Source organism: Ambystoma mexicanum, chromosome 9 (assembly GCF_040938575.1).
Source record: "Ambystoma mexicanum isolate Mex_15411 chromosome 9, UKY_AmexF1_1, whole genome shotgun sequence".
Lineage (NCBI taxonomy): Eukaryota > Metazoa > Chordata > Amphibia > Caudata > Ambystomatidae > Ambystoma > Ambystoma mexicanum.
This window is the reverse complement of record NC_090931.1, coordinates 61154105-61176546: the sequence shown is the minus strand read 5'-3', so window position 1 is coordinate 61176546 and position 22442 is coordinate 61154105. Positions and strand designations below refer to the sequence as shown.

The 22442-nt window shown below is 48.1% G+C and overlaps 1 protein-coding gene across 5 annotated transcripts in view; it reads left to right on the top strand.

Moving 5' to 3' along the window:
• TMEM45B (transmembrane protein 45B) overlaps positions 1 to 22442 on the top strand; it is a 251561-nt gene that overhangs the window by 218096 nt on the left and 11023 nt on the right. For all 5 annotated transcript variants that reach the window (XM_069614151.1, XM_069614154.1, XM_069614153.1 and 2 more), the window contains exon 5: positions 4032 to 4177. In XM_069614151.1, the coding sequence (XP_069470252.1) occupies positions 4032 to 4177 (146 nt within the window). The remainder of the gene's footprint in view (positions 1 to 4031; positions 4178 to 22442) is intronic.

The window sequence follows — 22442 nt, the reverse complement described above, 5'->3', positions numbered from 1 at the left end:
ACTCGGGGTTCCCCTTTGCAAATGTTACCTTTGGGTGTGTCTGCTGGTGTGTCACGTGGGTGGGAGACTCGGGGTTCCCTTTTCGCTACCCCTTTCCGACTCCTTACTTGAGGGTGGATGCCGCGAGCCTGCGGGTCTCCTCTTCCGTGACGTGTGGGCCTGCTGAGTTCCCTCGTGGTCTCCTTCCTCTTGTGGGCCTCTTCTGGTCCGCGGGCTCCGCTCGTTGTTGGCGTCCGCGGTCCTCTTCTTGTCGAGGTGCGCGGGACCTCCTCTGCTGGGCGCTGCGGTCCTGGTCGGCTGGGCTGTTGTCGGCGGGCTTCCGTCGCCGGGCACTTCGGTCTCGGGCGCACGGGCCCCTCGATCACCTGGTCGGCTGGGCCAGCTGCTGGTGGGCCTCCGCTGCTGGGCTCTTCGCTGCTGGGCTCTGCAGTTGGGGCGCACGGGCCTCTCGATCTTCCGGTCGGCTGGTTAGCTGGCAGTCCTCCGCTGTCGGGTTCCTCGCCACCGGGCTCTCCAGTCTTGGGCGCACGGTCCTCCCCGATCTTCTGGTCGGCTGGTCTGCTGCTGGCAGGCCACCGCTGCTGGGCTCCACTCTGCTGGGCTCTCCGGTCCTGATACGCTGTAGGGCACACGGGCCTACCTGGTCTGCTGGGCTCACGAGCCCTCCTTAACTGCTGGGCACACGGGCCCTCCCTGAACGCTGCTGGGCTCGCAGGCCCTCCTCACACTGCTGGGCTCACGGGCCCTTCAAGCTGCTGGGCACACGGGCCCTCCCTGGACGCTGCTGGGCACGCGGGCCCTCCAATCACTGCTGGGCTCACGGGCCCTTCAAGCTGCTGGGCACACGGGCCCTCCACTCACTGCTGGGCTCACAGGCCCTCCTCACACTGCTGGGCTCACGGGCCCTTCAAGCTGCTGGGCACACGGGCCCTCCCCGGACGCTGCTGGGCACACGGGCCCTCCAATCACTGCTGGGCTCACGGGCCCTTCAAGCTGCTGGGCACACGGGCCCTCCACTCACTGCTGCCGGCACCCACGGGTTCGCATCGGCTTCGTCGCCAGTGTTGTGCCCCGTTCATTCATGCATACCCAAGCCTCAAGAATGACACGGAGCCAATGCTGCAGTGAACCATCTTTATTCACTCCCTGACACCAACTGCCGTTTCCTTCCCCGGCCCCCTCCTTTTCCCTTTCTCTCCCGCTCCTTCTCTGTTGCCGCTCTTAAAGGGGTAGTGTCCCTTTATTCATGTACAACACCGTCCATTCCACTGACCTCGTAATGCCGGGTTAGACTGTGCAGCACTCAGTTGCTTCCTGGCTACGTTTGTGCTACATAAACTCGAATGTAAACATGGGTATTTTTTTAATGACCTAGGGTACAAAGCACATTGCTGAGTTTGATCGAGAGTAATCGAAATAGGAGCAGGTCAATGGCCAGTTGTACATTTCAGCCTCCTGATCTTTGAAGGTTTTACACAAAGCATAGCCAATGTGCTCATAATGGCTGCTCCCTGCATGGTCACTCACAATGTTTTCGAAATCACCTCCCTTTAGCTGTCGGCAACCATAAGGGGGCAGAAGTAAGACTCTGACACAGAGGTGTCATGGTGATTATTAGTAACTTTTATTCAAGTGAGAAAATGAAAAGACAAACCTATCTTGCCCTAACTCTAAGAGGGGTTTCCCTGCCTCAAGCAAAATAACTAGTGTCAGAATGTCCAAAGCAAAAGTTCCAAAGTCAGAATCCTAATTCTGTCCCTCACATCTAAGTTTAAACTAAAATAAAATGTCAGTCCTTCCAGCCCAAAAGGAGTGGTACCCTTCCCCTGGGCAAAAGAGAGATCTGGAATCTTCAGACCTTGAAGAATAGGGTAATATCTCCCTTCCCCGGCCTTGTTCAGGCTCCTCGTAACTTCAACTGTTGGGGGAAATCCCGTCCCCTGGTTGGCCCTTCTCAAGCTTCTTTTCTGTCCCTGGAACCCTGACCCTGATTAGCAGGCCTGGTTCCTTTTCACCCGATCAAGTCGCATACACAAGGAGTTTGGATGTGTCTCCAAACTGGAGTGGGTCTTTGACCTTGGTTGGCAGACCTGGTTTCTTTCCACCGCGCACTGCGACAAAGAACAACCTGGATGCACTCCCAAGCTGTGGTGGGTCCTGGACCTTGGTTGGCAGTCCTGGTTTACTACAACTAGACACTGTGACAAAAAAAACAGCCTGGATGCTCCTCCAAGCTGTGGGGTCAGATACAGACTTGGTTTATTCACCTGCCAAGTACTGCGTGTACTATTAGTGACACACTTCTCTTTTTATGGGTGCGGGTCCCAGACTTGCACTTCTGACTTTAGTTTCCCACTTTGTAGGGTTGGTTCACTCTCTTTCCAAGCCTTAGTAAAAGCCCATGTTCAATCAATCATTTCTTCCCCGGTTTAAGGGTCCCAGACCCTCTTTTCCACTCATCCCAGCCTTTCCACTCATGCCGCTACCCCAGTGCCTCTCCGGTCACCCGCATGCCTTTCTGGGCGGCTGTCGGCTCCTCTGGGGCAGCAGGGCTCGGTCCCGGGGTTCCTGTGGCGTTCTGGAGCCTTACCTGCTCTACGGCAGTGCCACAGATATTTTGGCATTCCTGACAGCACCGTTTCTTCCCTGTGCACTCCCCGGGTCTCAGGAATGCCCAGTGTTTCAGCCCGCCTTCTGGCCATGTTGCCCTCACGCCTTGGACCAGCCTTGAAGTCTCTCTCTCCGTTCTCTGCATCCCAGTCAGCTTCCGCCTTCACTCCTGGTCCGTGCTTGCTCTCGCGGTACCTCCAGGGAGGGCTTGACACTTCATCAAGTCCTTCTTTACTTTTAATGTGGCTTCCTCCAATCGGCTGTTGAGAACCACTAGAATAAGCAAAGTGGTTCTGGTAAGTATTCTGTACTGCTCCGCGCCGCTTCCTCGTCTCCGTACTGAGTAAAGCTTGATGATGAGTCTGAGGAAGACTCACTAGAGATCTTCCTCATCTCAGTACTTTTTAGTTTTGATGGAACTACAAAAGTACATGGTATATGAGGGTAGATGTGAAGTTATTGTAGGGAGGGGTCTAGGGTCAGGTGATCGGAGGGGGTACCGCATTCTCCCGATATCGTCGTCAATGGTCCCAAAGGGGGCTTCCCCTCCCATGAGATCATCCCGCTGAGTACCAATCCAGCGGGACTGTCGGGTAGCAGCCTCACCAGCCTGGCCTCCTAGGAAAGGGCTCCCACTTCAGAAGCAGTGACAAACGACATCCTGGGATTTGTCACACAACATTATGCTGGTGAAGGCTCCTGGTAGTTGTAGTCCACATCTGTGGGATCACCAAAGGAGATTGAGACCAGAATTGTCATGATGGAGACCATAGTCTAATCATAAAGCCACTTTGGATTATGCATAGTAACGAATCATTACTACATGTAGCGTAAAGGTCCCATAGATGTTGATCAAGGAGGCTGTCAGCTGCAAAATGATCATAAAGTCTTCTAAATCTGCTACAAGGCTTCCCAGTCGTGTTTCTTGGTATGACGCTCTGGTGTCTGAAAAGCAACTCAAGGCAGCAACTAATTGCCACAGACGCTCCTAAAATAGCACTGCATGCAGATTCTGCACCAATCCCTAGAGCCTTGCATTTCTCAAGTTTAGTTGCAGTATAAAACCTGGGTTAAGGGAATTTGAGCCCACTCAAGTGACTTATGGTCAGTTTGCAAAGGTCTGCTCTACATAGAGTGAGTACCTGGTGCAGGTCGGTGGAGTTTCTACACTGGCGGCCCCACTCCCTATAGTTACAAGGGATGGGTAGGGAGTCCTGGTCATTGCATTTAAGGCAGGTTTTCCCAGCAGGGCAGTGGGTAGTGCAGATCTTGGCTACAGGGAAGGGGCATTGCAACCATTCTGGGGCTTGCTACAGTTTGAATCTTGTGAGTTCTCCTCCCCACGGAGGAGTAGAGCTACTGTGCTGGGCTTAGAACTGCTCTCATTTAACATGCACTCTTCTTTTATCCCCTTTGAACAGATCGGATTTGTCCTTTTTCCTCCTTGGGGAGGGCCGGAATGGGACCAGATGGACCACCTAAACCTGATGTTCATCACCATGTGCTTCTGCTGGCATTACACAGGCGCCCTCCTCATCCTAGCTGGCAACTACATCCTGGTCCACTGGTAAGCAAAAGAGTCAATCGAGGACACAGACACTGACAGACCCACCCTCTACACATGCCCTTTCGCCACGTCCCCATCTTACCCCCCCCCGACCCCTCTCCCTCTGCACCTTAAATTCCTCTTGCTTTCTGTGCCTCAAAACTGAAGACTGCACCTTAAAATGCTACTTGCTGTGTACATAGATTATGTGGCCTAACTTGTCGTTCAAAGATGTTTCTGCTGTTTTTCTTTGCCTTTTTATTCTAGTGCTCTTTTTTTCTGGATGGCCTATTCTGCTATAACTACGCTGACGACACCCACATTTTTTTCAAAATTCCAAAGGACAACACCTCCACCTCCCCCAATCTCACATCCTGTCTTTCAGCAATCGGACACTGGATGCCAACCACCTCAACCTGGGAAAAATTGAGATCTTGAACTGCAGGAAGACCGCCCTCTTCCCCCAACCCACTCTTTGGCCCCTTGCTTTGGGACATCCCCTCACTGCCTCCAACACTGTACAAAAAAACTTGGATGCACCATGGACAGAGACCTGACCCTATCACACCACATCAATTCCATGGCAAAAAGCTGCTACCTATATATGGCGCTCTCCGATGCACGTTTCTTTACCTGACCTTCCCCTCACAAAGTTTCTGCGACCGTCTCTATCGTTCTCTCACACTTGGACTATGCTAACGCCCTATACCTGGGAGCACAGGCTACACAACTAAGAAAACAGAGTACAAAACACCACAGCAAGGCTGCTCCTCGCCCTGGGAGCCAGAGAACACATCACCTCCCACAGCCCTCCTCAGCCCCATGTCCTTCACTGGCTGCTGATCAGGCGACGATCCACCTTCAAGACAATGTGCATCACCCACTGAACTCTTCACAACAGAGGACCAGAATATTTACAACGCAAACTCACACACAACAGGCCCACCAAAAACCTGAGATCAGGCACAGCGCCCCCCCCCCCTTGTTATTTCAGCTGCAAAATCAACCAGAATAGGGGGCTCACCCACCATCTGGAACTTGATTTTATTTTCCATCTGCTGCATAAAAGATCACCTCGCCTTCCGAAAGGCTCTCAAAACCTAGCTTTTCCCTTCTGCAGCTTGACTGACTTAGTCCACCTCCTGGGTGTACCATCACCCCCAGACAGAAATGCGGGGTACCTGATGAGTCCACAAGATGCCATCTAGCCTGCATGGAAAGAATTCCAGACCTCATCGTAACTAGATGTCAGCCTATCTTCTCTGGTACATCTAACACCCCATCACAATGGAGCACAGCTGTATCCCTCCCAGGGCACAGACACCCACCCGCATACAACTGCAGCAACCACTGCTCGATTTCACCCATCCAAACACATATCACCACTTCCAATAGAATGCAATGAGTCCCGTGAAGACATTCGGTCCAGCTGTGCACATGTATCTGTCTCCTTGACTCTGCTACTCTCCTGATAGTCTGTCACAGCACCCATCTTAGCACCCATCTTCTCATCTGACTTGCATGGGCTGCTATCCGGGTCCTGGCCACTCCCTACTTACCTTTGTGCACACGTGCATTTTAGTACCCTTTCTTCACACCTCAAATCTCAGACCACGGTCCTCCGAAGGGCGTTCATCCCCAGTGGAGTAACTTCGCCAAAAATGGTGGGGGGGACATGGCATTTAAAGGAAAGTGGCCCCTGCCAAATGAGGGGGACAAAATGGCATGCAATGAAAGTTGGGGGAACTGTCACGATATATTATGCAGCACCAGCAGGTCAGGGATCTATTCCCTTACAAATGAAGGTGGCACACAATAAAACGCTTTTTATTATTACACAGAATTCTTTTTGAGGAGGCTCCCAACCTGTCTCGGCACTCCTTTTCCCAATAGACAAGGAATCAGGCCGGTGTGTTGTCAATAAATAATTTATTAATTTATTATTTTAATATCCAATCAGAACAAAGAAATCGCAGCAGCCACTAATGTTGTGGCAACACAATGCACAGACTTTTGGAAAGTAACCAGGTTAAGAGGTATTGTGATGCCACTCAGATTTTGTTTTATGAAAAGCAATACAAACAATTCCACTCAAATGATTGCAGGAAGGTTAATGGAATGCGACAATGGAAAAATGGGGTTTCAATGATTTAATACTACTGCAATGGAATAGCACACAAGGGTACTTGGGGCTTCTTACACTAGAAGACAAATAGAGCTTAAAAATCAGACTAGTTTACACACATAGGAAGTCCGATTTTAACACAGGTAACACATGAGAAAGAAAAATCAAAACAAATAAAGGGAATGCAATTCTAAATCAGTGTACAGGGTACAGTAGGGGAAGAGATATAAACTAGGAAAAACAGGTTTATATAGGTGAAGTGCAATTTTTAGAAAAACGAAAAGGGGAATCGCAACAATTTCTTCTAGGGCTGTGAAGGTCTGGGCAATGAAAAATGAAGGAAATGCAATTCAAAATCCACGCTCAGAATATTATAAGGAAAGGGGAACACTGTAGGAAAAACACATTTTAAAGGATGAAAAGAAATTTTTAGAAAAACAAAAATGGGAATCACATTAATTATGCTGGGTCTGAAAATGACACACACGCTTTCACTAATGAGAAAGGCATATAGGAACCACGGTTTATAGTGGAAATGACGGGCAACTAACAGGTAGGTTTTGGGCAAAGGGATTACTCCCAATGGGAACAACGGTTTGGGTTCAATATGACAGATGCAAATGGTGATTTGCTTTGAAACACCCTTTAACATATGGAAAAATTAGATTTTCACTCTTAATGAACTGACTTTTTGGGGAATTATTTATATTTATAATGACTCGCAAGACACAGGAAAGGGAGAGTTAGTTTCAAATGCTACCTTTCCCTATTCCTTGAAGTCATGTGGGAATTAATTGATTTAATATGCCAAATATGCTAGGGATCTACACCAACACAGGAAATTCTTAAATGGCAATGGCGAAATACAATGGATTCTTCCTCAGGAAAATGACTTAATTGTGCAGGCAAACAAAGGACTTTTCAGATGCAAAAGGACTATCATCAACAGGCAAACAAGGGATGATTTTGTTCCATTGAAAAAATGACTTGAATGCACTGGTGAACAGAGGATTTGTCAATTGGAGAGATACCACAATGACCAGAGAAATATAATACTTTTCAATAGAAAAAGTACTACATTTCACAAACAGATAAGATAGGGGATTTTTCCCATGGCGAATCTCTAGGGCAGTGCTTCAAAAGATACGACTTGTTTAATCTATGGCTGAGGAGGTCCATACTTAAAAGAGAAAAGGGGTTTATGGTCATCGAGGGGTGCCTGGGCTTCACTGCAGGGACCATCAAGGGGTCAGTCAAGGCCTCTTTGTCCTCCTAATCAGCGACTCCAGCTCCCTGCTTCACTCCCAGAATAGACCCAATTCTCCAAGGATAGCTCCAGATTTTAGTCGGTTGCACACCTGGGATTTTGTAGAGAACCCTCATTTGAGGTGGAGTAACCTATTTTTATGACAAATAACATCACTGATGTGTCATCCTTCTCGCACAACTGATAGGGCAGTGGTAAAGGGTTCCCTCCCCCTTTGCTAGCCAGTAGGTCCGGAGAATGGGGGAGCGATTTCAAAAGCCAGGGGAGTATACCCCATCAATCATATGACAGAGTCAAAGGGTTCGATCTGGCTTCTGTACCTGGAAATCACACTTTTTAATAAATGCCCTTTCTCATCAGATTACGCCACATATGCCAGCAGATTCAGACACTACATTTTTTTGTGAATCAAATGATCGGATCTGGAAGTTTGTAGGTTATTCTATGGCAGCGTCAGTTTTTCCTCATTTATGCCTGTTAGGCAGAAACCTGTGCAGTTCCCTCTGGGACCACTGCAAAAGATTTAGGACTACAGGTGTTTGGCAGTAAACCCACTTGGTAGCAGTCTGTACCACACAGATTCACTTGGTAGCTGTGGCTGAGCAGTCAGACTTCCCTCAAGAAGAGTTAGGCAGTATACAGATATTCACAATAGGTCAAGAGCACACAATAGAACAAGTAAACACTGACCAGGGCTTCGTGTAAAAGAGATATCATTATTTATTTAAAACCCCATCTAGAAAAACACACAGGCACCAATAGTAAGCAATTCAAAAACATGGTCACTAAAAGATATACATTCCCTTAAAAGAATATTAGACAAGTCTTAAGTAAAGCCCCACTTATTTTCAGACAGCGGTGAGCGCTTAACGTAGATGGCACTCTAATAGTTTGTTTTAAAAAGGGAGAGAAAAGCAGAGAACAAATGTAAATAGATCCCAACACTTTTTCAAGAACACAACAAGGGAAAAAGGCAAAGTAAAACCGTGGAGTTCAAGAAGCTGGATCCACCTTCGGAGGATCCAAACGAAATGTGTCCAAGGTCACACGGTTGCATTGGACAAAGGTCTTGCAAAGGTTCAAAAAGGAGTTGGACCACAGAAAGGGACCAGTTAGAGGGTCAAGGCGGCCAGCCCAGTCCAGAAGGTTAAGGAGTTATTACCTTGTAGCAATCTTTAGAAGGGGAGGCCTGGCGGACACGGTACCTTAAAGTGGTGAGAGCGCTCCAGCGGGGGCAGTTGTTCCTGGCAGCGGGTGCAAGTCGGTGCTTCGTCTGGGGGAAGAGAGGATCTCGTCATGGGGGAAGACAGGAGTCTGTTGCACTGCCAGGGAAGAAACCAGCCGCAGAGTTTCTCAGGTACAAGGAGCGGTCTGCTGATTCGCGGTTCAGTGGTGAGTGGCTATCCGGCTGCCGGGGTGCTTGGCACGGGCAGTTCGACCACAAACTGGGCTGGGGTGCGAAGAAAGAAAGGAAAACTGGTTGTGCCCACCAGTCGGGGGAAGAAGCCTCTCCAGCCGGGAGATCTTCTCTGTCATCGGGAAGTGGTGAGTCGGTTCTGCAGGGCTCCACCGGTGGTGTCGTCGTGGTAGGTCGGCTCAGCTTCTCCCTCGTCGGATTCTCAGGTCCTGTGGCGACTTCTGAAGTTCCAGTCCCCAAAGCCCTGCTTTTATGCAGCATACCCCCATTCACTCAGCCTAGCTGTCAATCAAACATGCTAAGTGGTGAGCCGGCCGGCTCACCACTTGGGCCAATCACACAAGAATGCGACCTGAGTCACCTAGGTAACTCGGTCCAGGGGGCCTACACCCCCTCCCACACCTCCTGTGGTACCCAGACAGAGTGGCATCACTTTTGGAGGCTTCTGTGGAGAAGCCCGCCAAAAAGTGGAACAAAGGGCTCGACTTGGGTTGGAGTCACAGAAGAGAACACAAACACCATTTTAGAATCGAGTCTTAGCAAAAAAATACCAACCAGAGAATTAATATTAATTAAATAAACTGGCGATATGTTCGAGGCTATGAGAATTAAATAATTAAATTTGGTAGCCTCGAACAATGGGAAAATCCCATAGGAAAATATTCGCGGTCGAATATAAATAGTTTCCACTGCCACCAGCCAAAACTCGATCAGGGGGGACGGAGATGTGCCCCCTCGACTAACAGACCCCGGGGCAATCGAATTGCCCCGACCAGTACGTCCACAATATGATGGTTTGTACTGGTTTCTGTTAATAATTTGGGACTAGTAAAGCCAATGGTGACTTTACATGCCCTGGGAGACAGTAGTCAGTCCCAGGGTATGGAGCCTATGGTGGGGTGTCACTGTGACACCCCTGTGTTACTGCACAGAGGGTGCTGTGTAACACACATAGTAAAAACACATGAGACCCTATGGAGTAAAGGACCGCATAGCCCATAAAACACATAAGCAGTCAAAGGAACACCATAAATCATGTCCAAGAGTGGGAGAAAAAGAGTCTCACTCTTGGCAGGAGGAAAAAACAAACTCCAGAAATCCAGCAAAGCTGCTGGGGGACTCACTAGGTTAGGAAATTCAGCCTAAAGAGAGAATTCTCCCTAACACTGCCCAAACTATATTACTGAAAAATCTGGCATTCGATGGGCGGAATACCTATCGCATGTTACACATTTTCTCACATTTGTATGATTTTCATATCTATGCAGAAGACGCAATACATTTTTTTCTTATAACTTTTGATAGGTTGGTGTCACCATAATTGTGTCCACCAACAGCAGCTCACGGACAGCTTTTCAGAAATCCGAACATGAATAGTGTACGATTAATACTTCCCAGGTTATCCCCAAAATAGCATATCTCCTATTGTGTGCAATGGGTGTGAAGCTCCACCTTCACTCTGGCCCCTCTCATGGCAGAGGTCTGGTTTTAGCTCTGACGTCAAGAGGGACCAGTCTGTTTAGGTTAGCCTACAGCTTCAAAGGCTAATGGCCCTGTTTACGACGGCCTGAGTGCTTTTGGTTATAAAACCTGGGGATCCATAGAATTCCTCAGCTCATTCCCTTGGCAACACAGCTTCGAAATCCAGTTTCACTTGTGGGGGATTCACAGACAGAAACTGAAACTTACTGGCAATTAATTCCCCTTCCTTTCTTAAACTGAAATTGCCCTTTTAGCTTGCATTTTAAATTTGACAAACTCTGGAAATGCACCCCATTAATGATAAAAATATCACTGCAACGCTGTCCCTGCATACAATGGTTACATGTGGGAAACATAATTACACTTTTCAATACTTTGATGCACATCTGGTTTTACAAAGTGTTACTTAAGCAAAATCGAAATGTCTTTTGTAGTCCCAGCCGTGGGAAAAAGACCTTCATTTGACTGCAGCTTTTTAACCCAGATCAGGCTCCTAACATGACCGGAACCAAAACTCTTATGTTGAAAGTTTTACACACGTTTTGAGGAGCCTGTTTTTAACTGAAAGGGAAAACTGCCTTGTGAAGGCATTGATTTTCGTCATAGTGAAAAACCTCCATTCTGCCGTGCAAGTTTGCACACAAATTTACATGCTGGATGCCGCCATTTCTGCCAATATGGTCTCCTCTTTTCCAGACCTTTTTCCAAAGTCTTTCCCTCACGTGTAGCAAGGAACATTTTCTGGCATCTCCCACCTTAGATGCCTAAAATTGCTCCTTTTCTTTTAGCAAGGGCCTCATTTTGCACATTACTGCTGTGCAGGCCTTTCCTGAGGGGCATGTCTCCTCCACTGACGTTGGTCTTTCGTTATGGTTTTCAGGGTTATTGTACCTCACAAGTCCCCCCCTCCTAGCTCTGTGGTAACTTTATTGAGCGAGAGAAGCTAGGAGAGAGTGGGGTGATCATTCCACGATGGCCTGGGTTTGTCCCAGGGATTCCTTTAGAGCGTGCCTGCTCCTGGGTTCATTCCAGGACTCTCCTTCAGAGTGCGTCTGCTCTATTCCTAGTCCTGAAGGAGTGGCGCACTGGTTCGCACCCACTCTCTTTGGATTTTGGTTTTTCCGTTAGGTTGTGGGTCCTGGGCCTCTCCCCTTCCGGCAGGTCTCCTCCGGCCTGTAGGGGCAAGGAGTTAATAGATCTGCCAAGAAGAACGGAGAGATTAAGTATTTTACAAAACACCATGTTCCCAGGTAGGGACGTGAAAATAGACAACAAAACAGCAGAAGAGATGCATAAAAGGTACACATAGCAGGCACACATTTGATTTTTCTATGTAAATTTATCTCGCACACATTTATTCCTTTTTCATTTTCATCAATTTTTCAAAATACGAATAATTGTTCTACTCCCTGTTAATGTATGATTTACTTCATCTTGGGTCCAATTACTTACCTTTACTCCTTGGAGGATTCCTGGGCTCTACCCTCACTGGGTTCTTCAATCAGCCACAAGTTCTGCCTGGGATGACTGCACTTTCACTGATTGATGTGCACCCATTTCTCTTCCGTTTGTTCTCCTTTAGGAATGCAAATCGTATAGACAACAAGTAAGATTTTGTCTACAATTTCAAAGGGGCTGTGCCAGGAGGGAAGGAATTTCATTTCTACTCCTTGGTCGGGTTCCTCTGAAAATTTTACAAGTAGACCCTGTCTCCTACTTTTCCAATTTATCAGGTGCTCCACAAACCCGTTCTGGACCTAATCTGAATCCATGATTATGACCAGTTCATGGAGTAAGTGTTGCACGGAAGTGAGGATGGTCTGACGAACCGCCATCAACTCTGCCACCTGACTACTTTGGGGACCGATCTTGTAGCTGGCGGAGGGCTCCGGGGCATCATTCACCTGGGCATTCCCAATGCCGGCCACCAGTTAATTTTCCCCATTGTTCTAAACATGGTAGGAGCACCGGTCCACATAAACTGTGGGCATCCCCTGGCACGTGCCTTCCTCATAGACTTTGTGCGGGGAAGTCAGGTACGCCTCCATGTTGTTCAGTTGTTTCACTGCCTCGGCTTGCTCTGGACCACACTCCCACTTGGCCCAGCCGTTAGTAAATGGACCAAGGGTCTTGCAACCTCTGCGTAGTCGTCAATGTACTTTCGACTGTAATTAGTCAGTCCAAGAAGGCTTCTTGGTTCTCGCAGAGTCATGAGGTCCTTCATATCAAGTAATGCTTCCACCTTTTTCGCCTGGGGACAGAGACCCTCAGGGGTGATTTCATGCCCTAGGAAGTTCACGCAGGTCTTGCACCACTGCGCCTTCTGGAAAGACAGTTTTGCTCCGGCCTCCTTCAACTGGGTCAGAACATAGCGGATTTCTGCTATATGTTCCTCCACGGTTGAGCTTTTAATTAGATCATCATCCACATAGGCCAGGGTTTCCCCTTTCACCAAAGTCGGGCATGGCCTTGTGCAGAAACATTTTAAATTAATTGCCAGAGTTTATATATCCAAAGGGGATTCGGGTCCACATGTACTGCTGCAGCCCGAAGGTAAAGGCCAGCTTGTACTGGTCTTCCCTACTTACGCGTACTGTCCAGTATCCATTGGTCAGGTCAATGGCGGTATACACCTTTGACCCTTGGATCTGAGCCAGTCCCTAATCAATGTAGGGAAGAGGCCATTGGGACATGTGGACCAGTTTGTTCAACTCCCTAAGGTCTGCGCATAGTCTCCATTGGCCATTAGGTTTTAGTATCCTAAGTACCAGATTATTAAAGGTACTGTGGACTGGACGAATTATCCTACAGGACTCTTAAATTCTTTATGATCTCCGTGAGTGACTCCATTAATGCGAGAGTCAACCGATATTGCTTCACGAATACAGGAGTCATTCGAGGGTCCATGAGTATGGATGTAGAATGTATCTTGGTGCGACCAGTCGTAGGAGTCCACGGCAAAGATTTCCTGAAAATCCAGAAACACGTGCTTCAACTTCTGCTTTTGTTCCTCGGTCTCACAGGCATCGGCGAGGTTGATCTGTTTCTCAACCATCTGCCTGAAGCCTGGAAAGACCTGAGGTTTTTGCGATCTCTGAAGTATCCTCCAGCTGCGTGGACAGATCTCTGGTTATGGTGTTGGCCTGGACAGGTGGTTTCAGGTAGGAGAGACAGTCACTGTTGACCAGAAATACCACCTCATCCTTCCTGATGTTGCAGGTCACCTCTTCTCCCCCCCTCCCCCCGGAAGGGCAGGAAGAGTACACCAAGAAATCCCCCCCCCCGACCCACCCTTGGCGGGTCAAAATCTTTTCTGGAGGCAAGTCATTGTCACAGACGTAGCAGTCATTGGGGATCTGTCCCATGATAAGTCAGTGGAGAAATGTTGGGCATCAACTGCCATTCCGATAAAGGTATTGCCACCCAAAGTGATAATCACAGGGTCGCTGTTATCCACCAATATTGGAATGGTGTTGTGTTCTAAGTCAACTAGTGGTGTTGGGTTCAAATACATCCCCTGCTGTTGGAGATGATCTTAATTTACATAAGCGTCCGGGTTTTGGAATTTCTTTCCTCTCTTAATTTTTAGGGGGATAATGAATTGTCGGGTCAGTCCTGGGATGGTGACCTTTTCTCCAGTTTGAACTTCCACTGCATACGGTAGCAATTGCGCTGACCGAAATGCCTTTTCAGGATTGTCAAAGCCCAGGAGGTTACCCCCCAGTCAGGAACAGACTTTGTAATTAATGAGGTCCAAATTAATTTGAGAATGTCACTGCCTAAGTAGAAGGCAGAGGAGACATCGCGCACAACCCAACAATTATGCTCTATGCTTTTATCACCAATGGACATTTTTAGCATGCACCTGCTAGGCAGAAGATGTTTGGAATTGGGGGTTTCCAGGCCCATTTCCCACTCATCAGTCAACTTAAATGTGGGAATGGTCTGATCTTTTGGGAGTTTCTTGAAAAACGCTTTGCTGATGAAGCTTTTTCCATTATTCGGGCATAGTCTGGCGAGAACAGGCTCTCTCCCCTCATTTACCTGAATGGGGAGGAACAGCTGTTCACCCTTTTTCTGAATATCAGCCAAGCTTTGAGCTGGTTTTTCATCACCTTTTATCATGGAGTTTGGGTTTTCTACAAATTGTGGATCAGTATAAAATGTCAGGGTATTTCCTTGCAGTATGGAATGCCACTTAAAACTGGGAGGAAGGTTGATTTTCAAGAATGGAAAAGGGTTCCTATCACCTGTTTGTTCTCCTACAGCAGTTACGGTTATGTCGGGGACCTGATTCCTAAAGTACAACTTAATTTTGTCAGACCGATGCTCAACCCTATGGCATGTGACATTTAAGCTTAGATAGTTTGTGCTCTGTTTTAATTTTATTGGCCGGTTAGTCTGTGTCTAGAGGACCTTGTTTACACTGTCTATTAGGAGTGACATTTCCGTCGAAGTTATGGAGTTGTCTAGGAAGAGGTGTGAGGGGAATTTGATGTCTTCCCTGCCCCACAACCCCCCCACTTCCTGAGTTGATCAAATGCCCTTTTGGATAGAAGGGTGGCTGGGAATCCTGTATCCACCAGCGCTGAAAATGCGCACTGCCCTTGCACACTGATGGGGGGGGGGTATAAAACATACCTTCTTTCCCCTCCAGGGGGCAAAGGAAATGTGCATTTTGGGCCAGCTGGGCGGTTAACTTCTTTATTTTGAACTCTTGACACTGTGTGACCTTGGGCAATTTTCTGTGTCGGAGTTCGGGAATCTGTGAAGAAAATTTGGCATCCTGAGATTTATGGAGTTTGTGAATCCCCTGTTTCCCTTGATTCTGTGCTGTCCCTCTTTTTCTGCAGACAGTAATTGGAACCGGTTTGGGGGGAGGATGCATCATTTATTTTGGAGTTCTTAGGATGACATTTCTGGGGTTCAGGGTTAGGCGGTTCTAGGTCAGTCCCCCTACTTACCCAATCTGAGTTCTGGTCTTTTGGGACCCATTTTTCTTTGGGAGGAATCCCTCCAGGGATTCTTCCCCTTCAAACTGGAGGACGCCGACTTCCTCCACAAAATGGCTCTTCTTGATCCCTTGGTTTCTCCTACTTACCCTCTGTTCCCTAAGTTGCAGCTTTTCGGGGGTAGGAGATTTAGGTTCAGAGGTTTCTAGGGGCTTTTCACGGGTGAGGAAGGAAGCTTCCTATAGGACTTTGCATCCCCTTTCCTCCCGAGCCGCCTTCTCTGGAACCTGTTGATTGTCGGGTTTTCTCCCCCTTATTGTTCTGGGGTGCCAGACCCTGGGGTTGAGCTGTTCTGGGCAGATATGTTCATTTGAGGGCTCTGCTGCGCCCTCAACATGCGACTCCGGTCTTGAGTCAAGCTCTGGACCTGGCGCTCCATATGTGGCACCCTCTCTGGCTGGTACGGGGGTCTAGCGTCAAATCTTTGCTCCTCTCAGGAAGGGTAACTGTCCCTTCACCCAGAGTAGCTTGGCTATGGAGGGTTTCCCTGGTAGCCCTCCATCCTTGGTCTCCCTTCTCCCTGTTTTGGGGGTCTAAACTCCTGAAAGTGGGGAGAGAGAGGATTGTTCGGAATGTTGGGATTTGGAGGGTACCTGGGGAAGAAACTGGAGCGTGGAAGATTACCGCCCTCCTGAGGGAAGTTCGGGGGGGGGAAGTTTGGAGGAAAGTTTCCTGGGGCCATACTTACCTGGTTGGATCCCTTCCCTTGAGCCGGGGGAGTCCATATGTACCCCAAGATGAGTCTGTTCCCCCTGTACCTCAGGCTGATGTAGGTGGCAGAGTCGGGTGACATTTTGTGTGATACCCTGCCTGACTACCACCTGCTTGGGACTGGTCAGAGGGTCTTCTCTGCTTCTCAGTTGGTTTGTTAGCGGGAGGTGTATTTTTAGCCCCCCCCCATTTCTAGGTCCAAAATGGGGGTATTCTTCACCTCCGCACCCTTGGCAGCAGCTGGAGTGTTGGTTGGTTTGGGATTTTGGGGGGAATTTTTATTTTTCACAGGCTTTTGGACCTAATAGATCCGGGTAGCTTGCTAGCTTGCTCTATTACCCTGTCCAGGGTCCTTTCATCGTGGAAGTCCCTAACCAGTTGTGTCATTATGTACTTGGTGAGAGCATGGAAATAGGTATTAATGAACTCCCTACTGTTTGTTTGCACATGTCTAGCGAATTGGGTAAATGCCTGCTTCAATTCTTGCACAAACTCTCTCGGTGTCTGATCCTCTCCGCACTGCAGGTTGTAGGCTGCCTTACGAGTCTCCTGGGGGTTCCATTGCACGGAGAAGTGTTTCAAGATGGCTGCTTTGTAGGTAGATCACCTTGAATGATTCTGATCCTCCAGCCCAGCAAAGAAGCTGGAGTATTCTGGTGAGAATGTCCATTTGGCAAACTCTGTAGAATTATGGTCATTTTTTATGCCAAATGCTGTCATCTGGTCATACAGCTCCAGATGCTCCCAGACTGAGTACTTAGCATTTTTGTGGTAAAGGGTGATGACATTTCTAATGGCTTTGATTTGTCTAATGGGGTCTTTTACCAGAGTTCTCTTTTTTTTGTCCATTCACCCTCAGAACTGCTGCTATTTGTGGTCCCATCCCGATCGTCTAGGCGCTCCCTGATTCTTTGAGGCTGGGAGTCTCCCCCAGAATGACGGGGCCTAGTCTCTTCTCCCCTGTTGTATTGAGGGCTCTTTGGTCACTTCCCTTCGACTCCCTCTTTCGCACAGGGGAGTACTCATCTGACTCCTCTCTTCTTCCACGGTTGGTGGTGAACTCTGCCAAACCCCCTAAACGGGTGGAGGATTTCAGGTTTTTTTTTGGGGCCTAAACTCTGACTCCTTTTTATATGCAAGGTGGACCAGGTGGTTCCTTTGTAGCTCATGTCTCTGCCATTCGAACTCCCTGATCTTCTCTTCATAGGGGTCCTCCTGGTCAGATATATTTGCCAAAATATTTTTCAACCTGAGCAGTGAGGCACGTCCATCAATCTCTGATGGGGCTGGCCTTCCAGCTCAGTCGTGCAAGGCCTGCTTGGATCCAGCTGCCTCATATTTCCTGGTTCTTGTGGACTCGTAGGTAAGAAGTTATCTGTGCCTTGCGCATGCAAGGTGGTGAGCTGGCTTGAGGTCCATGGTACAGGGTGCATCACACCATAATCAGGTGTCGCCCTTCCATTCTCTAACTGTTCGGGGTTCCTCAAGGCCTAATTAAATCTAGCACGTTCTTTTTTTAATCTATCTATCTAACTTATCTTTCTCCGCTCCTATTTCTTGGCAGTATGCGGAGGCCTGAGCTTTGTACTCTGCTACCAGGGCTTGACTGGCTTCTGTAACCTTTCCTTGAGCCACTACTTGGCCCTGGAGCCCCTTGTTCTCTTCATTCATGGCCTCACTTTCCGTTTGTAACTCTTGTAGGATCTGGGAATACTCAGACCTCTTCTTTTGCAGGAGGCTAATCTCCTCAGTCTGTGCAGTTTTGGTCTGTGTTGTCTGCTCTAGGTCAAATTCTATTTGCCTCATATGTCCCATTAATTTGTCATGCTCTACTTTTATGTCAGTTCGTTCCTGAAGACATGACTCGCCTTTCTCCAGGTGTGCCTTCAACTGGCACACTTCCTGGCACAGGGCATCTTTTTCCTGACACAGACTACTATTCTGTTCACTGAGGTGATCTCTCCGCTGTTTCATAGCGCCCAACCTCTGGCGCTCCTGATCAAAATCTGTTTGGGAATGCACCTCCTTTATAAACCACTGATTATTCTCCTCTTTGAATTGATAATCTGATTTTGAGATGCACACATGTCCTCTAAACAGGCTCTAATGTATGTCACTTGTTGGTTCAATTTAAGTTGACTTTCTTCCAGGGAATCAACCCCTTCTTGGCACTCCTCTTTCAGTGCAGATAATTGGGACTCCTGCTCTGAATTAGTTTGTTGTTGTACTGCCAGCTCATCCTTTAACTGCTGAATGATGTTTCCCAATTCTAACTCAGTTATTGCTGTGTAGCACTTTCTCCTCTACCTGCCTTAACTCTCCCTGTGCTTGTTCTAAATGCTCAGGTTGATTTTGCCCAGAGACTACATTCTCCTGGTACCTTTCTTCATAACTATCATGTGGAAGTACATGTATGCAGTGAGTTGGACCATTTTAGTTTGCTCCTCTTTGGTGGTCTGTGTCATGTAAAAATCTGTCGGGGCTTGATGTAAAAGGCCACTTTCCTGCCACACATCCATATTTATAGAGGTCATACTAGATTGCCAGGTTTCATGTCCCTGTTCTGCCCATTCCCCTTTAATGAACAATCTGGACAGAAGGTGCTTCCTAGCCATGTTCATTTCTACAGTGCCCATTGTGAAGAGTGTTCTGTACCTGCTGGGTTATCTATGCAAGGGCAAATTCTCCACCCTGCTCCTCCCTAGTTTATGCTTACGCTATTTAGTTTGGCCACACAGCTCTGATACCTAGGGTATAAGTTTGGCTGGCACCGTTACAGTGTAACACAGCTTACCATGCATAGAATATAACAATACTTCAATGGGCTAGTATGCTGTGCTACACTGTCACGGGTGGAAACAGCTCTCTCAATTCTGACTCGAGCCCCCAAGTTGTTTGTTTATTTTTGGATTTGCAGAGTGCACTACAGCCCACAGGCATCAAGGCGCTATTACAGGAGCGTAAGAAGGCTTGATTCAATGCGGGCCAACAAAAATTACATAGTACATGTTGCTTAGTTCCAAATACAAAGATACATACAGCTTGGTTGCAAGTACAAAGATGTATACAGGTGCAGTGTCAAAGAGCCTGGTTTTGATGCCTTTCCGGAAGGCTGGATGAGAGTCAATCAACCTGATATGAGAAGGGAGGGCGTTCCAAAAATTGGCGGACATAGTTGGGAAGCTGGTACCACCCACATGAACTCTGTAGGGTTTTGGGAATGGTGATCCTGTGGGAATGTGCCGCTCTGATTGGCCTTGATGGAATGGGTTTGGAAATCCTTTGAACTAGGTAAAGAGGTGCCAGGTCATGGAGACACTTGTGTGCCAAGGCGAGGGTTTTGAAAACAATCCTTTCCTTGATGGGTAGCCAATGGACCTGCCTCCTGACCTCAGAAATGTGGTCCCTTCGTGAGATACCTGTCGCAGCCCTGTGAGCGTTATTTTGTGCCAGTTGAATTTTGGCAAGATTCTTGCGGGTTGTCCCTACAAAGAGGGCATTACAATAGTCCAGTCTTGACCCAATTATTGCCCTAGCGATGGTATGGGATAAGAAAGGTCTAGCTGCGTTAAGCAGTTTAGAATGATACGCCGAGGAGGTTGCTATGGCATTAACCTGCCTGTTCGTAGTCAAGTTAGGTTCCAGATAAACGCCCAGAGTCTTGATGGTTTGGGAGATAGCGATGGGTATGTTATGAAAGGTGAAGGAGCTGTATTATTATCCAATTTAATCAGGGTGGACTGGGATCCAATTAACAGAAGTTCGGTCTTCTCACTGTTGCGGCATAATCAGTTTTCTGCCATCCAGGATTGGATAGTTGAGTAAATGGAGTTGAGGGTGTTCAAGTCAGACAGATAATCACCTGATAGGCAGATGAGCACCTGAGTGTCATCTGCATAGTTTGTGTAGGAGATGCCCAGAGCGTCCGAGATTTTGAACAGAGGCCTTGTGAAGAGGTTGTAGAGGGTGGGAGCTCTGCAAGAACCCTGTGGGACCCCACATTTAATGAGACTAGGGTTGGCACAAGATAATTCGGAGAAGACCTTCTTCGCTCTTTCCTGTAGGTCTTGTGATCCACCAGATCAGCGGATACGTCCAGGAGAAGGAGCGCAGGTTTGCCTGCGTCTGAGGTCGCCCATTTGATTTTTGAGGTCAAGCAGGGCTGTTTCGGTGCCATGTCGTGGCCGGAATCCAGACTGCCGCAGACCAAAAAGATGGTTGTCTTCAAGGAATTTTTGGACTTGCGGGTAGGTTGCTTTGTTTAACATTTTTAACAGAAAAGGGACAGTGGTAATAGGCCTATAGTTTCCTGGGACTGATGGGTCAAGAGAAGGCTTTTTAAGGAGTGGTCGAACCCACGCTGCCTTAAGTCTAGTAGGACGTGGCCAGACTGGAAGGAGGAATTAATGAAAGCAGTGATAAATGGGGTAAGGGAGGGGGCACAGTCTTTCATGATCTGAGCTGGGCAGGCATCCCCTTTGCAATTGGAAGGTTTGATGGATTTGAGGAGGGCAATGACTTCAGGTTCACTCATATCTTGAAATTCAAACACAGGGGGATGGGCTGGAGTAGGTTACTGGAGAATGGTTACTTTGACTGTTTGGCCACCAGGTTAGATAGTGCCTGTTGGTGGGCTAAGATTTTGGTATGCAGGATGTCCAATTTATCAAGCATGGCAGATTGAATTTTGTTGCACCAGGTCTCCTCCTTCATGAGAGTAGGAGGCGGGGGGGATGGAGTCTTCAGCTCTCTGAAGATGGTGAAGATTTCTTTCGTCCCGGATTTAGCATTTTCAATCCTGGTGTTGAACGAGGCGGCTTTCGCCTGAATGATGGCCGCTTTATCATCTTTGGAAATAACCTTAAAGGCTGCTTTATATGTGTCATTATTGTTATTTTTCCAGGTGGCAAGCGCTGCTCTTTTTTTGGAGCAAAACTCCAGGAGTCCCTGGGTAAACCAGGCATTGGAATGCTTTTCTCTCTTAGCTTTCTTAAATATAAGTGGAGCAACGTTGTCGACGGCCTGGGTAATGACCCTTTTGAATACATTTGCCAATAGCTCCGGGTCCTTGTAGAAAGGGGGCAGGAAGGCAGGCACTGAGAGGTAAGGGGTGATATTCTCCTTGGTGAGCTTCCGCGAGCTTCTAGAAAGGGCTGCGGGGAGAGGGATGGTAGGCTTAGGAGGCCGCTTGGATGTATTGAGGTCAAATTTAATGCAGTGGTGGTCAGACCAGGGAATGGGAGTAATCTCAGTGACCAAGAGGGAACAGTTGTGGTGAGACACCCAGTCGAGCATGCGCCCTTTAATGTGGGTAGGCTTAGAAATGGCTTGGGTAAACCCTAGCATATATAAAGCTATATGCAAGGCGGTGGCGTGGGCATCGTTGGGGTCATTAAGCACCCAGGAGCATGACTTTAGATGAGTTTTTGAGGTTGTCTGATAGGGCGTGGATAAGGGCCTCATGAAAATCAGTAGTGGGGCAAGGGGGGGCGGTAGACGACATGGAGGGCAATGGTATAGTTGGGGGAGAGCTTCAATTTGAGTAGAAGGTTGTCAGAATTCTAACCAAGTTCCCCTTGGATCCTTCTGTTGGAGAGAGTCTCCTTGGCGATGACAGCTACTCCACCGCCCCTATGAGGAGATCGGTCCTACCTAAATATGGTGTAGCCGCTTGGGATGGCAAGGGTAAAGGCGGGGCCGGAGGTGTCATTTAGCCAAGTCTCACTAAGAAATAGTAGGTCAAAGTTATCCCTGATGATAAGGTCGTGCACATCTAGGGCGTGTGCTGGTAAGGAGCGGGAGTTGACCAAGGCACACTTGAGTGGAACATCCAGTGAGGGAAACAAGGTGGCAGGAGGAAGGGATACAGTGCCCGGAAGGTCGGGCGAGGTGGTCTTGGGCAGGAGAAGGGCATGGCAGACAGCAGGTGCCAGAGCAGTAGTGGCAGTGCAGGACAAGTGCGGTGAGTGGGCAGCAGGCATAGATACAGGTATGGTAAAATCATTCTCAGCACATGCCAGTAGTGGTATGTGGGCGGCAGGCATAGATACAGGTGTGGTAACAGCATTATCAACAGATGGCAGTAGTAGTATGTGGGCGGCAGGCATAGATACAGGTGTGGTAACATCATTGTCATCACATGGCAGCAGAGGAATAGGTACAGTGGACAATAGCTCACGAGCAGAAAATAGAAGATACTTCAGTGGCACAAGCCTTGTAGCAAGATGGGCAATGGGCCGGTGCTGGTGCACGCTCACAGATGAGTCTAGGTG